The 16,037-nt window shown below is 47.2% G+C and overlaps 1 protein-coding gene across 1 annotated transcript in view; it reads left to right on the plus strand.

Moving 5' to 3' along the window:
• The window catches only part of LARS2 (leucyl-tRNA synthetase 2, mitochondrial), a 242,795-nt gene that overhangs the window by 200,429 nt on the left and 26,329 nt on the right, over positions 1-16,037 (plus strand). The window contains 1 exon segment of the mRNA XM_030203605.1: positions 8,653-8,730. Coding sequence (XP_030059465.1) covers positions 8,653-8,730 — 78 coding nt within the window.

Below are 16,037 nucleotides of genomic sequence, written 5' to 3' on the forward strand. Positions count from 1 at the left end.
GTGGATGCTGAGCTTTCATGGTGACAGCATACCGCTCTTAACAGTGACAACCAAAACAAAACAGCCTGGAACTGGAGCATGAAAAGTAGTAGTTCATCTTAAGATCTGAGAAGCATATCTAGTCTCAGGTTTGTCCCCAATGCTTTCTTAGAGAAGTCAGTACAGCAAGTCCCTGCAAGTGTGGGGTAAAACCAGGATTGCATCAACCTGTCAACAGAAAATGAACTCAGCCGGAAACCATACGATGTGTAGCGCAGTACAAACAGGACACATATTTGCTTTGTGTGTTTGAGATAAAGTTTAGTCTCCTTGGCTAACTGTTAGCATAAAATGTTCCATAACTAATACCATCATGCATGAGTTTATTTATTTATTGATGAGCATTTGATATACTGCAAATTTGATCCCATACAGGCAACTAAGTAGTTGCATTTAGGCCTTTAATTTTCAGTGATAGCCAGAAAACCTGATAACACAACCCCAATGGGGTTTCCAGTTATAGCCAAAAAAACCTACATGCTGTCCTGTTTCAGCAATCCAGTGATGTTTGGATGCCTTTATCAGAGTAGGATAGATGTCTGTCTTCTTTCTTCCATTCCCAGAAGTAGCAATATTTGGCAGACAGTTAGCTGTCCTTATCAGCTACCTTTCTCATTTTTGTACTTTGACAGCTGCAGTGCCTTGGACAGTTTCCTCTTTCCCTGCAGCTTTGCTCTGAGTGTTGTACTTTTGACGTTGTGATGTGCAGTTGGGTTTAGACTGCAGGGGAAAAGGATTTGGGTTGTTTCCTAGAATATAGAATTAGATGGCTATCAGCTTTAAACTACAGAATTGAGAGAGGTAGCCAATAAGGAGAGGGAGAAATGCTCTGTCCACCATGCAGTAGATTCCAGCAGACACATTTTCTGCTCTGTGTGCTGGAAGCAGAAGGGGAGAGGACAGTGGGACCAGTGAGGAGAGAGAATGGTGGTACTGGGGAAGGAAGGACACAGAATGATGAGAGGATGGAAGGTTGAAAAAAATGGTAGAGTTGAGGTGAGGAGAAACAGTAAGGGGTAGGTTTTTCAAGGGAGTGAGATGGGGGGAGGGGCTGGGGAAGGGGGAAAGAGGAGGGTTGCTGGGAATGGACTTTGGGGAAGAGAGGAAGTGTGGAAAGGACAGATTGGGGGGAGAGAGTGGTGGGAATGTACTAGGGGAAGCTAATAAATGTTTGGTAAGTTCTGCACTGGAGCTGGCAGTAACTTTGTCAAACCCTTTCTTTAAAAAAATACGTATTTCTAAATTAATATGACTTAAAATTTAAATTCAAGATGCAAATACACTGATAAACCCCTATTTTCCCTCTCCCAAAGCAACTAGTTCCCTGAAAAATAAACCACCTAAAATGCCATTTGAAAAATGCCTAGGATCAGAAGCCCTAGTTATGGTACATCACTGCCTACTTGGTTACTCTTCATCAAATCAGAGCCACAGCAGCTACCATGGCTCTCCTGTTCACTGGACACCATATGCAAAGCAGCAACTTGGTCCACACTTCATACCTTCACACTACTGCTACGGTCCACAGCCAGAATGAGTGCAAATACCTCTCATACGACATGTCAGATCTAATGCTTGTTTGCATTAGATCTGGCATTTCAAAATGCAGTTACCCCTGAAGCAGGCATTCGTGCCTGGTGGACCTTCACACAGAGATGGGGTCATTACTTTTTAAAAAGTGCTTAAGTAAAAGTACTGTCTTCAAAAGTAATGAAGTAAAAGTAGAAAGTCTTATAAAAAAATACTCATGTAAAAGTAAAAAAAATACAGCTCTTAAAACTTCTTTTTTATTACAAAGTAAAAAGTATTCTTAACAAGTTGGACCACAAAATCTAGTGTTTACAAGCAGTACTATATTGTGATTATATACTTATCAACTTGTAATCTGTCTAGATCTCTATGGGTACAATGGAACAGAAACTTAATAAATTAGATTACAAATTTAAATTAATGCCTTTTTAACAAGCTTGTTAAATTTATTTTTGAGAGAGTGGAGGAGGGAAGGAGTTTTATGTTTTCAAAAGATTTCCGCTATAAAACTTTTAATAGCTATATGCATAGCATTTTAAAATGTAACGTAATTTTACGTTTGCAAATGTTTTATCTTTTAATCACCTCCATTATAGGCTTCTGTGTAGGAAACAAGCAAGAAAGGGCGAAACTGGGAATGAGAAAGGGAAACCGTATCTGAGAGAATAAGGCAACAAGCCACCGGTGCCCACTGCTTCCCCTGCCCCCTTCCCACCTCCTCTACAACCCTAAAGAGATGAGACAAACCAGGGAATGGTACCTGTCGGTTCTCTCTTGGCTCAATGGTGGGCTGATTGCTTAGCTTGCTGCTGAAAAAAAAGTAATACACTTGACCCAGTACTGCTGCAGAATACAGAGCAGACACAGTGAAGACACTGAGACTGAGAGCTAGCTACTAGTCAGTAGCAGTGACTAATGTTAATGTTGCAGGCAGCGGGCAAGCAGCACTACTTCTTCCTGACTGCACATGGAAGTCTCTGGGAAAACTTGCTGTACTGCACGTTTAGGTCCCCACATGCATGTGCCTGTAGTCAGGTGACCTCTCATGCTGCTGGCCCATGTATGCCTACATCAGCTCAGGCAGAGAGGTTTTAGTTCTGGGGCGGCTTTCGCTGCAGACGTATTGCAGCCTTGCAGAGCAGTGCCGCTTATCTCTGCCAAGGAGCTGCACTAGGTCCTGCAGCCCTGGCAACTGGAGATATGTGAGCAGCACTAACGGAGGGGTTATGGGAAACTCGGTCAGGCTACAGGAGCAGTACTTCACTGAACACAGCGTACACATGTGACAACTTCAGCGCATAAGTACCACTTCCTCCTAGTGCTCCTAGTCTGTTGCTAAATGAGGAGGTAGGAGCAGGGGCCAGCTCGGAGGACTCTGGGTAGGTGAGAGGCTGATGGTACATTTCCTTGGCCAATCATACTCAAGGGGGGAGGGGGGTCTACGGTTTCCAAGTCATGTCAGATACTGGCTTGCATCTAATTGGGCCTGGACTTCTGGTCCCAGCTCAGCTGTTTCTGGGACTCGGACGTTCAGGCCCAATCAGCTGCAAGCCAGATCTGACATTGCCTGTAGAGGGTGAGAAGCAGGAGGTATGTAAAATACTTCTTAAAAAATATATACTTTCTAAATTTGTACTTTGTTGCTAAGTACAAAAGTACAGCTTACTTGTAACTCATTACAAGTAAAAAAATATTGTGAAAAAAAGTAACTCGTTACAAGTAGAAGTACTGCCAATTGTACTTAAGTACAACCCATCTCTGCCTTTATGACCACTGGACTGATGTTGTCCATCTCTATGTGGAATTGTTCCCATTTATGGTGCTTCATAAAATACAATTATAGCAAGCCTCTAGTGCTTCCTTGCTTTTGTGGAATCTGTGGACCATCCTTATTCCTGTGTACTTGTCATTTACATTTATTGACACGTATACCCCATATTAGCCAATAAAAGTTCTATGTGGGTTACAGTCAATCAATAAATCATATAGTGATGAAAGCAGATCCATACCTATATCCAGCAAGAACAAAATTGAAAAGAAAAGATGGCAAAATTTCTAAGTATCTGTATCATTTGTAAATAAAAAGTTTTTAACATTTTACAAAACATTGAGTTACTCTTCTGAGATCTAATTTCCAACTGTAACAGGTTCCACCATTTAGTCAATTGGAATGAAAAACTAGCAGAATATATAGATTTATAGACAAATTTACTGCCCTTTGGTTAATGGAGCAATAAAAATCCTCTTGAATTAGCTGTAGCATTCTGAGGTAGATCAATCAGTTCCTGCATATAGCTGGAACCATACAATCTGATAGATCAAGACACACAATTTTAAATATTGAGCATGCCTCGACCAGCAGCCAATGTAAAGACACCAACAATAGAGTCACCCTTTAACATTTTGATGCCCTGCAGACCAAACGGGCTGTAGTATTTTGTGTTGTCTGAAGTTTTCATACCGCAGCCTTTTTGCAGCCTGCATATACAACATTACAGTAATCTAAGGGCCCTCTTTACTAAACTGCGCTGTAGGTGTGCTAAAAATTAGCATGCGCTAACAATAGAGACACCCATTATATTCCTATGGGTGTGTCTAGCATTAGCGCGTGCCAGAAGCTTGCATGCCTACAGCGCGGCTTAGTAAACAGGGCCCTAAGTTAGCTAAGACCAAAGTTTGAACTAGCAAATGAAAGGTTTCCGAGGGAAAATACACCCTCACTCTTTTAAGTTTCCATAAAATTCTGAACATCTTAGTAGTTGTCGCCAATTCTTGCTGTTCACATAAGAAATTATTATCAGTAATCACCCCCCAATATCTTTACACTGGACTCGATTATGTAGATATTAGCATCAGTCTTAAAACTATTGATCAAAACAGGGCTGAACGGACTTCTCACAATTAAAAATTGTGTCTTTTATGTATTCAATTTCAGCTTGAAAGCTGTGGCCCACATTTCCAGGGTATCCAGTCCTTTGTTTATATCTGCTAGTAATAACATCATTCTCGAAAGGAATGGAAATACTAACATCATCAGCATATATAAAAGGACACACACCCAAATTCGCAAGCCTCTTGCCTAATGGAGCCATTAGAAAATTAAATAAAATCAGTGAGACTGGTGAACCCTGCGGGACCCCACATTCAGGGGATCAATCTGAGAAAAAGGAGCCTGATATTTTCACTCTATAAAATATATACTTCAAAAAAACCTTGAAACCATCTATAAACCACCCCACTAATACCAAAAAAATCAAATTATGATCAGGCTGATTTTAAATAAGACAGATTATAGCTAAAAGCGCAGCCCTGACTCAGTCCTGCTGAGCATTATTTTTTTTACTTGTAATAGGTATTTTCTGTAGACTGCCTGATTGATCCATTATACAGAACCCACTTCACCAAGAGTCAAATTCATTCTTTAGCTATGAAACTAACTAAGGAGACCACTGCACCAGTGGCGTAGCCACAGGTGGGCCAGGGCCCACCCATTTATGCCTCAGGCCCATCCAACAGTAGCACATGGTAATGAAAATGCTGCTCTCCACAATACTGGCATGTTCGCATGCTCAGTTTTCAGTGCATGCCTGCTGCAGACTACCAAGGTGGAGACTAGAGAGAAGCATTTTCCCACCAGCAGAAATATTTTTTTGGGGTGGGGATGGGGGAGAGAACATTTGGTGCCTACCCACTTCTTGCCTAGGCCCACCCAAAATCTGTTGTCTGGCTACACCCCTGCACTGCGCATATAAGTTCCAAGCTTTGGGAGAGCAGTTCTGTCCTGACACCATCTGAAAACATCACCTACTTGTGAGCCTGATCATTCTGCAGTCTACAGAAAACACCTGTTGTGAATGAGAAACATAGCCTGTTCCTGTTTGGATTGCACACACTGTAACTTGTAATCTATATTTTATTTTACCTTTGTGTGGATGATTGTCAGTGGCGATTTTCTTTGTTTTGATTTTATGTTAATACTAGAGGAAAAGGCCCGTTTCTGTTAGAAATGAAACGGGCGCTAGCAAGGTAATCTGATTTTGCCATGAATTTTTTTAATGGAAGTGTTGTTAGATATTTCTTGTGATGCTAATGAATAATTTCCCAGATTGTTTTATGACTAATTTGATGCATGACAATGAGATGTGTTTTTTGTGTTATGTATTTCTGTTGTTTTCATTCTTTATGTTTGTGAGTGAGTTGTATGTATTGGTTTTTGTAAGAGAGAAAGAGTATGCAGATTTTAGTAAATTTTTAATGCGTACATACTGGTACCTAGTAAAAGAGGCCCGTTTCCAGCAGAAAGGAAACGGGCGCTAGCAAGGTTCCAGGGCCCCCTCCCCTCCAAGTTCCATGCCCCCTACCTGGAGGAGTAGCCTAGTGGTTAGTGCAGTGGACTTTGATCCTAGGGAACTGAGTTCGATTCCAACTGCAGCTCCTTGTGACTCTGGGCAAGTCACTTAACCCTCCATTGCCCCTGGTACAAAATAAGTACCTGAATATATGTAAACCGCTTTGAATGTAGTTGCAAAAACCTTAGAAAGGCGGTATATCAAGTCCCATTTCCCTTCCCTTCCCTTCCCTCCCTCCCTCCAAGTTCCACGCCCCCCCCTACCTGCCTCCCTCCCTCTCCTCCGAGTTCCAGGACCCTCCTCCTCCCCCTCCTCCTCCACCGCCCCTCCCCTCCTCAAAAGGCGTCTCCCAGCACAATAAATAAATAGACTGCAAGGCTAGGTTGAGAAGGATAAATCCGTCTGGAATGAGTAAATAGGGCGCGATGAGGAGGAGGAGGGCGAAGGCAGAGCGATCCAGGCAAGTCGTCCTCCTGCTCTTCCTGGAGCAATAAATAAATCCAGCTCGGCGGGGGATCCGGGGAAGGGCAGCGCCTCCTCCCTGTCGTTGCGGGGGTGCTTGACGCTTCTCCTCCTGGGGTGACCAATGCTCTTCGCTCTTCTCCGAACTCGGGCGCAGCGCCGTCGTTCAGGCCTCGCCTCGCCTCGCCACCTCCTCTTCTTCCTTCTGGTGGTTTCTTTTCAGTCTCTGACTCCCAGGGACGGGGGAGGAATGGAGGGCCGTCAAGGGAGCAGAGCGAGGGGGGGCTGACGGACATCCAGCGCTGAGGAGCTGCCGTCACCTAAGGGCCGGACATGGGCACTGCTCCTGCCGCAGCGGCCAACGGTGTCGCTGGCCGTCTGAGCGTCTTTTTCAAGTTAACTCTTTTTATATTCCTTTGAATGCACTGTTTTCCTTCTTCACTTCTCACTGACGATGCAATGCCAGAATACCATTCTTCTTTAAAAACAATCACTCACGCTTGTCATTCACTCAGTTTTACTACACTGCCACGCAGCACTCATGTTCATGTTACTCTCTCCCGATGATGCACGATGCACATTTTTCCCCGTTTTACAGTGTTTTTTCTGCACTTCCTTACTTTAGTTCACCGTATATCCTTTTGACCTTTGTTTTTTTCACTCTTATCAGGTTAAGAGCTTAGATTTATTTTTAAGCCGTAAGAAATGTTGCACTCGCCCTTCCTTACGCAATTCACGATGCAATGTTGAGTCTACCATTTTCTTTTACGTACACCAGTTTTTTAAGCAGTAGGTTTTGAGACGCGTCGCAGTTTCCTAGGCAACACAGTGACATCACCGGAAGGCTTCAGACATTACGAACCGGGCTTCAACTTCAGTCAGCTTCAGAACGTTGGATTGCAAATTATTATAGTAGATTTTATATTGTTAACCGCTTTGACCTATTATGTAAAGGGGAAAGGGAATTGAGACTTGATATACTGCCTTTCTGAGGTTTTTGCAACTACAATCAAAGCGGTTTACATGTATTCAGGTACTTATTTTGTACCAGGGGCAATGGAAGGTTAAGTGACTTGCCCAGAGTCACAAGGAGCTGCAGTGGGAATCGAACTCAGTTCCCCAGGATCAAAATCCACTGCACTAACCACTAGGCTACTCCTCCATATTATTTTCGCAGCTAACGAATTTTTGTTTCATTCCATCCGTCAATAGTCATATAGTAGAAGATAGCAGAAAAAGACAAATCAGTCCATCTCGTTAGCTTGATCTTTCTGTCCACATTACTAAGGATACATCCCAGCTGCCAGTCAAAGTGTGCATAGTTTCTCCTTGAGGACAGTCCTGTTGGTACTCTTCCATCATGAGTAAATAAATATACAAGATCCCTACTCAGTTTCTTCTAAGACTCACCTTTCCCATGCCTAGCTACAAGGCTCTGTAATAATCTAAATAGCTAGCAATACTAGCATGATGGTGCCTAGATATTTCATGAAATAGGAGAATATCCATCCTCCTAGGTCCCCAAACCCTGCGTAGACTCCCATATAGACTTGGCTACATATGTGCCAGCTTTCCCACTGGGACTTAAATTTATATCTGTACTTGATTAGCCTGCCAGAGAAACCTAGCTCTTATTTAATTCTGTAATAATCAGTGTCTGCTCAAAATAGCTGCCATTACTAGTAATGTACCTCTCTTTGGGGCCAATGTAATAAAACATGAGTAACAAAGAGGTGCTAAAATCTAGCGCACTTTTTCTTTACTTTAGCATTGGAAAACAAACTGAAACATGATGCATTGAGCAAATTGCCTAGCTGCCAGAGAGACCCAGCACTTCTATTTCTTTTTTTTTCTTTTTCAAGCAGCTTTATTGAAAGTTATCAAACATACATCCAAAGAATCTGAATATCAACAGCTACAAAATTCCACCCCCCCCCCCCCAAATAAAATAACCCAGTAGAGTTTCCCGTCAAAGGCATGATCACTCAGTCTCGATGTACTGCTCACGGAGACATAGTCCAAGTAAGCATTTCTGTTAGGATTTCAGGTTATCACAGTAATTGCCACCCACCATACAAATCCATCTGCTGTAAGAGTATTGTTGCAGTTGTGTTTTATAAGATCAGATGTAAAAAATGTTTACAAGGACGTGCCTGACTATTTTGTGAATTCCACTGACCTGATTTTAACAGGGGAATCTGCCATTGTTATAATTCTCTGTTATTTTGATTAGCTAAAAAAAAGGAATTAACTATTTTGTTTTTCCCCCCAGGTAACCGGGTACTTCACCAAGAATTATTTATTCAATGCTGCAATTTCTGAACTGATGGCCCTTAGCAACATACTTTCAGTAAGTTTATTTTCAATGTATATATTTAATTTTGCCTTTCCCACTACCCTTCCCACCACCTGTCTCAGGATGCAGAATGCTGCTGTGAGCAAAAGTGCATAGTTAATGAGAGCCTAATGCGCATGTTAGTGGTAAGGGGTTCAGCACCTAATTTACTTGCACGGTAGATGTTGGCACACAGCATATTAAAATGTATGGTAACAAGCTTTGTAATAATTCTGCAGCAATGCTGAGAAGTACTCAGGCCATTTCAGTGCAAGCACAAGGTGAAAACGTTACTGTCAAGATCTGAGGTGGCATAGAAAAGGTTAATTGCACTGGTAGGCTAATGGCTCCCCAACCAGATCCCTTCTCCTCCCTCTGACATAAAACAAAAATTCATAAGTCTAGTGGCCCCTCCCCTAAACATAAAAAAATAATATGTAAATCTCTAGTAGTCCTACAGCCCCCCTTCCTCCCCTGCCCCCAACTTCCAAAAAGGTTAGTCCAGTGTAACCCCCCTCCCCGCACTCCCCACCCCCCTGCCACCTGCCTCAAAGTTGAAAGGCAGGAGTGATGTCCACTTTCCTGCCTCCAGCGCTGTTGTCATTTAAATAGTGGTTCCTGACCCTTAGCGGTGTATTGCAATGCACTGCTTACGAGTCAGTCTTTCAAATAAAGCAATAAAGATTATCTTATTTGGTAGGTTGCCCCTGGCAGTGTGTCAGGATGTGTGCTAAAATCTAGTGCACCTTTTCTTGTGCATTAGAAAACAAGATAGCCTCTGATGCATTGAGAAAATAGCATGTAAGCAGAGGAGTTGTCTAGTAGTTATAGCACTGGGCTGAGAATCAGGTTTTAAATCCAGCTTTTCCCATAGACCCTCCTTACAACCTTCAGCAGGTCACTTCAAGCCCCTCCCCCTCAATTGCTTCAAGTGCAACTTAAAATGAAAGCCCTCTTGGGCAGGGAAATAACTATGGTACCTGAATTGTAACTTGCCTTGAGCTTGGATTTGGAAAAGGTGAGTAAATATCAAATCCAAATTACCAATTCACTTTTGGTATTGTAGAGAATGATTGATGTTGGCCTATTTTCTTTATGTACATGTCTTTGCTATTATATTCTTAATTGCAATTATGTTTAATGTTACACCGCTTTGTGTTCCAGAGAAAGGCAGCATAACAAATATAAAAACTGAACTAAAAAAAAAGCATGCTATTGCAAAGTATGTGCAAAAGCAAGAGTACAAAGATTGTTTTACACCTTTTTACATTGGAAGGTGGGCTAGAACTAAAGTTCATTAATTTAATTGTTTTATTTTTTAGTGGTTAGAAGTTTAGTTTAATACATACCCTGCAACCGAATTCATAAAATTGAGAGTTCTCTGACCCAGCCTGACTGTGCTCCAGGACCAGAAAGCCACCCTCCTCCCCAAAGATCTCGGTGTACTGAACTTTTCCAGGGTTCCACTATAATCAATGCCATCCATTTTTAAAATGGGGTATGGTTCAGTGAGGTCACTGACTTCTAGTAAACTGCTGTTTTGTCTTGTTTTTTTTTCAATGGCAGGGTGTCAGGTAGGGTCTACTGAATCCCTAATATTTTTAAATGCTGGTACTGAAAATAGGAGAATCTAGGGAAGCTAAGTATGGGAGCTTCTAGGGGTGAGAGTGAGTTAGAAGGTTGGTAGATGGGTTAATAAGTGAGTGGGCAAGGGGGTGGTATTCTCCAGTCATAGGGTTGCTAACTTGGCAGTCCTGAAGCAGGGTCCCAGACCTGAGCCTTCCAGGTTGGAGATCCCAAATATGTGGTTCCCACTGTAATTCCCAAATCTGAAGTTCCAAGATCCTAGATACCCCAGTGGTTAGTTCTGTTTCACCCAGGAAATTTTACTTCTGGCATAGAGATGGAATTGGGCTAGTGTTAGTTTATGGTACTGCGCCAGCATGGTTCTGGACTTCGTTCTCTGGTATGGGAGACCACTCTGGACCTGAGAGACCTCAGTTTAGGACTCTTGTACCTGGGGATTCCAGATGTAGGACCATGCTGACCTAGCACCATTAAGTTAAGTTTACTCTACCCCTACACTTTTTTTTTTTTAATGCTGGAAATTTAGTTACCAAGTCAGGGGTGAGTGGAGGAGTGGCCTAGTGGTTAGGGTGGTGGACTTTGGTCCTGGGGAACTGAGGAACTGAATTCGATTCCTACTTCAGGAACAGGCAGCTCCTTGTGACTCTGGGCAAGGCACTTAACCCTACATTGCCCCGTGTAAGCCGCATTGAGCCTGCCATGAGTCGGAAAGCGCGGGGTACAAATGTAACAAAAAAAAACTACATTGAAGAATAATAGCTAACCCCTTCATTTAAATGGGATTTGCATGAAGGTACACTAATTTTAGCACACATTCTTACTCCTGTTTTACTGCAGATGGTTTTTTTGTGCATTAAAACCTTATTAAATGTTGAGTAAAGTTTAACAAGTAAAAAAGGTGTGCTTAGCTTTCTCCGAGGACAAGCAGGCTGCTTGTTCTCACGACTGGGTGATGTCCGCGTCAGCCCCCACCAACCGGAAGAAGCTTCGCGGGCGGTCCGCACGCAGGGCACGCCCACCGCGCATGCGCGGCCGTCTTCCCGCCCGTGCGCAACCGTTCCCGCCAGTCCTTTTCTTTCCGCGCCTGGAAAGAGTCGTGCTACTGCCGCTCTCTCTTCGTCAGCCCCGGAAAGCCGTCGCGTTTACGCAAATTTTGTTTATTTTCGTTTAGTTTTGATTGCCGCGCGCTCCGAATTTCTTTTCAAAAAAAAAAAAAGAGAGCACGCACTCTATCTTTCCCTCGTTTTCGAGCGGGGGCGTCGCGCTGCGGCCTTGTGGCCGCGCGGTCGATTATTTTTTCGAGGTGTGATTACCGCCACCATCGACGACTTTAACTTCGCTGACACGATTTTTCCGTCGATGTCCTCGAAGGTCCCGAGTGGATTTAAGAAGTGTGGTCGGTGCGGCCGGCCGATCTCGCAGACCGACACCCACGCTTGGTGCCTCCAGTGCCTCGGGCCGGAGCACAATATCAAGTCGTGTTCTCTGTGTCTTGGTCTCCGGAAACGGACTCAGGTTGCGAGGCAAGTTCTGCGGGACCGTCTTTTTGGAACTTGCGCCGGCCCCTCGACGTCGACCTCGACGGCATCGGTATCGAAGGCCGGTTCTTCGGTACCGGTATCGATGCTCGAGAAATCGGCACCGATGGCATCGACCCCAGGAGCACAGGTCCCGTCGGCCCGCCGGTCCTCCGGCGAAGGTAGGGGTGAGAGGCCGCGTGGGCAATCGGCCCTCGGGACCGAACCCTGTCTGACCCGGTTCCTCGGGACCGAGGGGGATCGACCTCCTCCTCCTCCATGCCACCTGGCACCGATGACGGGCACCGCAAGAAATCTAAAAAGCACCGTCATCGGTCGCCTTCCATGCATCCGGCTCTCGGTACCGGAGAGGAGTCGACGCCGAAACGTCCGCGTCGAGAGGAAAGGTCCCCCTCGGTAGTGGAGGTACCGACACGTCAGGGTCCCAGCACTTCGGTGCAGTCTCCTGGACCCGACCAGCTTCCGGCACCGACGCCTCTACCGGCCCCCCCCGTCTTTCCCGGCAGCGGGCCTGGACGAGTGCCTCCGAGCCATCCTTCCGGGGATCCTGGAAGGGCTGATGCGCCAGGCTGTGCCGGCGCCGGGGGTGCTTGCGCCCTCGGCGCCGTTGACTGTGGCGCCGGCGAGCTGTAGCCCGGTGCCGAGGTCGTCGACACCGCCGCCGCTTGCGGCGCCGGTCTCGACCGCCACGCAGGTGGAGTCCCTGTCGACGTCGATGGAGGGAGCTTCGTCCCCGCCGGCGCGGGAGTCCACCGCTCGACGACACCGAGGCCTCGGTGCCTCGACGTCGAGCCGGGCCCGGTTAAGGACTCAGCTACATGAGCTCATGTCCGATACCGAGGAAGAGGCCTCGTGGGGGGAAGAGGAGGACCCCAGATATTTCTCCTCAGAGGAGTCTGCGGGTCTTCCCTCGGACCCCACGCCTTCACCAGAGAGGAAGCTCTCGCCCCCTGAGAGCCTCTCCTTTGCCTCCTTTGTAAGGGACATGTCTATTTGCATTCCCTTCCCCGTGGTCTCTGTGGATGAGCCGAGGGCTGAGATGCTCGAGGTCCTCGACTATCCATCACCACCTAGAGAGTCCTCCACGGTACCGTTACACAATGTCCTCAAGGAGACACTGCTTCGGAACTGGATGAGACCACTATCTAATCCCATCATTCCCAAGAAAGCAGAGTCCCAGTACAGAATCCACTCGGACCCAGAGTTAATGCGGCCCCAATTGCCCCATGACTCGGCGGTCGTGGATTCTGCTCTCAAGAGGGCACGGAGTTCGAGGGATACCGCCTCGGCGCCCCCGGGGCGGGAGTCTCGCACTCTGGACTCGTTTGGGAGGAAGGCCTACCAATCCTCCATGCTCGTGACCCGCATCCAGTCTTACCAGCTCTATACGAGCATCCACATGCGGAACACTGTGAAGCAGCTGGCGGACCTGGTCGATAAGCTCCCGCCGGAGCAGTCCAGGCCTTATCAGGAGGTGGTCAGGCAGCTGAAGGCGTGCAGAAAGTTCCTGTCCAGGGGTATCTATGACACCTGTGACGTGGCATCTCGTGCTGCGGCCCAAGGTATAGTGATGTGCAGGCTCTCATGGCTGCGTGCCTCTGACCTGGACAACCGCACCCAGCAGAGACTGGCCGACGTCCCTTGCCGGGGGGATAATATTTTTGGTGAGAAGGTCGAGCAGCTGGTGGACCAACTGCATCAGCGGGAAACCGCCCTCGACAAGCTCTCCCACCGGGCGCCTTCAGCATCCACCTCAGCAGGTGGACGTTTTTCCCGGGCCCGGCAGACTGTGCCCTATTCTTTTGCAAAGCGTAGGTACACCCAGCCGACCCGAAGGCCTCGCCAGGCACAGGGACAGCCCCAGCACGCTCGTTCTCGTCAACCGTGCGCCTAAGCAGCCCCCTGCGCCTCCACAGCAAAAGCCGGGGACGGGCTTTTGACTGGATCCACGGGAACACAGCCGCCCTCAAAGTGTCCATACCGGACGATCTGCCGGTCGGAGGGAGGTTAAAATTTTTTCACCAAAGGTGGCCTCTCATAACCTCCGACCAGTGGGTTCTCCAAATAGTGCGGTGCAGATACGCCCTGAATTTGGCCTCCCTGCCACCAAATTGTCCTCCGGGAGCTCAATCCTTCAGCTCCCATCACAAGCAGGTACTTGCAGAGGAACTCTCCGCCCTTCTCAGCGCCAATGCGGTCGAGCCCGTACCACCCGGGCAAGAAGGGCAGGGATTCTATTCCAGGTACTTCCTTGTGGAAAAGAAAACAGGGGGGATGCGTCCCATCCTAGACCTGAGAGGCCTGAACAAATTCCTGGTCAAAGAAAAGTTCAGGATGCTTTCCTTGGGCACCCTTCTGCCAATGATTCAGAAAAACGATTGGCTATGTTCCCTGGATTTAAAGGACGCATACACTCACATCCCGATACTGCCAGCTCACAGACAGTATCTCAGATTCCGCCTGGGCGCACGGCACTTTCAGTATTGTGTGCTGCCCTTTGGGCTCGCCTCTGCCCCACGAGTGTTTACAAAGTGCCTCGTGGTGGTAGCGGCCTACCTACGCAAGCTGGGAGTGCACGTGTTCCCATATCTCGACGATTGGCTGGTCAAGAGCACCTCGGAGGCAGGAGCCCTCCGGTCTATGCAGTGCACTATTCAACTTCTGGAGCTGCTGGGGTTTGTGATAAATTACCCAAAGTCCCATCTCCAGCCAACACAGTCTCTGGAATTCATAGGAGCTCTGCTGAATACCCAGACGGCTCAGGCCTTCCTTCCCGAAGCGAGGGCCAACAACCTCCTAGCCCTGGCTTCGCAGACCAGAGCGTCTCAGCAGGTCACAGCTCGGCAGATGTTGAGACTTCTGGGTCATATGGCCTCCACAGTTCATGTGACTCCCATGGCTCGTCTTCACATGAGATCTGCTCAATGGACCCTAGCTTCCCAGTGGTTTCAGGCCACCGGGAATCTAGAAGATGTCATCCGCCTCTCCACCAGTTGCCGCACTTCACTGCTCTGGTGGACCATCAGGACCAATTTGACCCTGGGACGTCCATTCCAAATTCCGCAGCCCACGAAAGTGCTGACGACGGATGCATCTCGCCTGGGGTGGGGAGCCCATGTCGATGGGCTTCACACCCAGGGTCGGTGGTCCCTCCAGGAAAGGGATCTGCAGATCAACCTCCTGGAGCTCCGAGCGATCTGGAACGCACTGAAGGCTTTCAGAGATCGGCTGTCCTACCAAATTATTCAAATTCGGACAGACAATCAGGTTGCAATGTATTACACCAACAAGCAGGGGGGCACCGGATCTCGCCCCTTGTGTCAGGAAGCCGTCGGCATGTGGCGTTGGGCTCGCCAGTTCGGCATGCTCCTCCAAGCCACATACCTGGCAGGTGTAAACAACAGTCTGGCCGACAGACTGAGCAGAGTCCTGCAACCGCACGAGTGGTCGCTTCATTCCAGAGTGGTACGCAAGATCTTCCGAGAGTGGGGCACCCCCTCGGTGGACCTTTTCGCCTCTCAGACCAACCACAAGCTGCCTCTGTTCTGTTCCAGACTACAGGCACACGGCAGACTAGTGTCGGATGCCTTTCTCCTCCATTGGGGGACCGGCCTCCTGTATGCTTATCCTCCCATACCTTTGGTGGGGAAGACCTTACTGAAGCTCAAACAAGACCACGGCACCATGATTCTGATAGCGCCCTTTTGGCCCCGTCAGATCTGGTTCCCTCTTCTTCTGGAGTTGTCCTCAGAAGAACCGTGGAGATTGGAGTGTTTTCCGACTCTCATCTCGCAGAACGACGGAGCGTTGCTGCACCCCAACCTTCAGTCCCTGGCTCTCACGGCCTGGATGTTGAGGGCGTAGACTTCACTGCGTTGGGTCTGTCTGAGGGTGTCTCCCGTGTCTTGCTTGCCTCTAGGAAGGATTCCACTAAAAAGAGTTACTTTTTCAAGTGGAGGAGGTTTGTCGTTTGGTGTGAGAGCAAGGCCCTAGAACCTCGTTCTTGCCCCTGCACAGAACCTGCTTGAATACCTTCTGCACTTATCAGAGTCTGGCCTCAAGACCAACTCAGTAAGGAATCACCTTAGTGCGATTAGTGCTTACCATTATCGTGTGGAAGGTAAAGCCATCTCTGGAGAGCCTTTAGTCGTTCGATTCATGAGAGGCTTGCTTTTGTCAAAGCCCCCTATCAAGCCT

The sequence above is a fragment of the Microcaecilia unicolor genome, chromosome 1 (genome assembly GCF_901765095.1).
Source record: "Microcaecilia unicolor chromosome 1, aMicUni1.1, whole genome shotgun sequence".
NCBI lineage: Eukaryota > Metazoa > Chordata > Amphibia > Gymnophiona > Siphonopidae > Microcaecilia > Microcaecilia unicolor.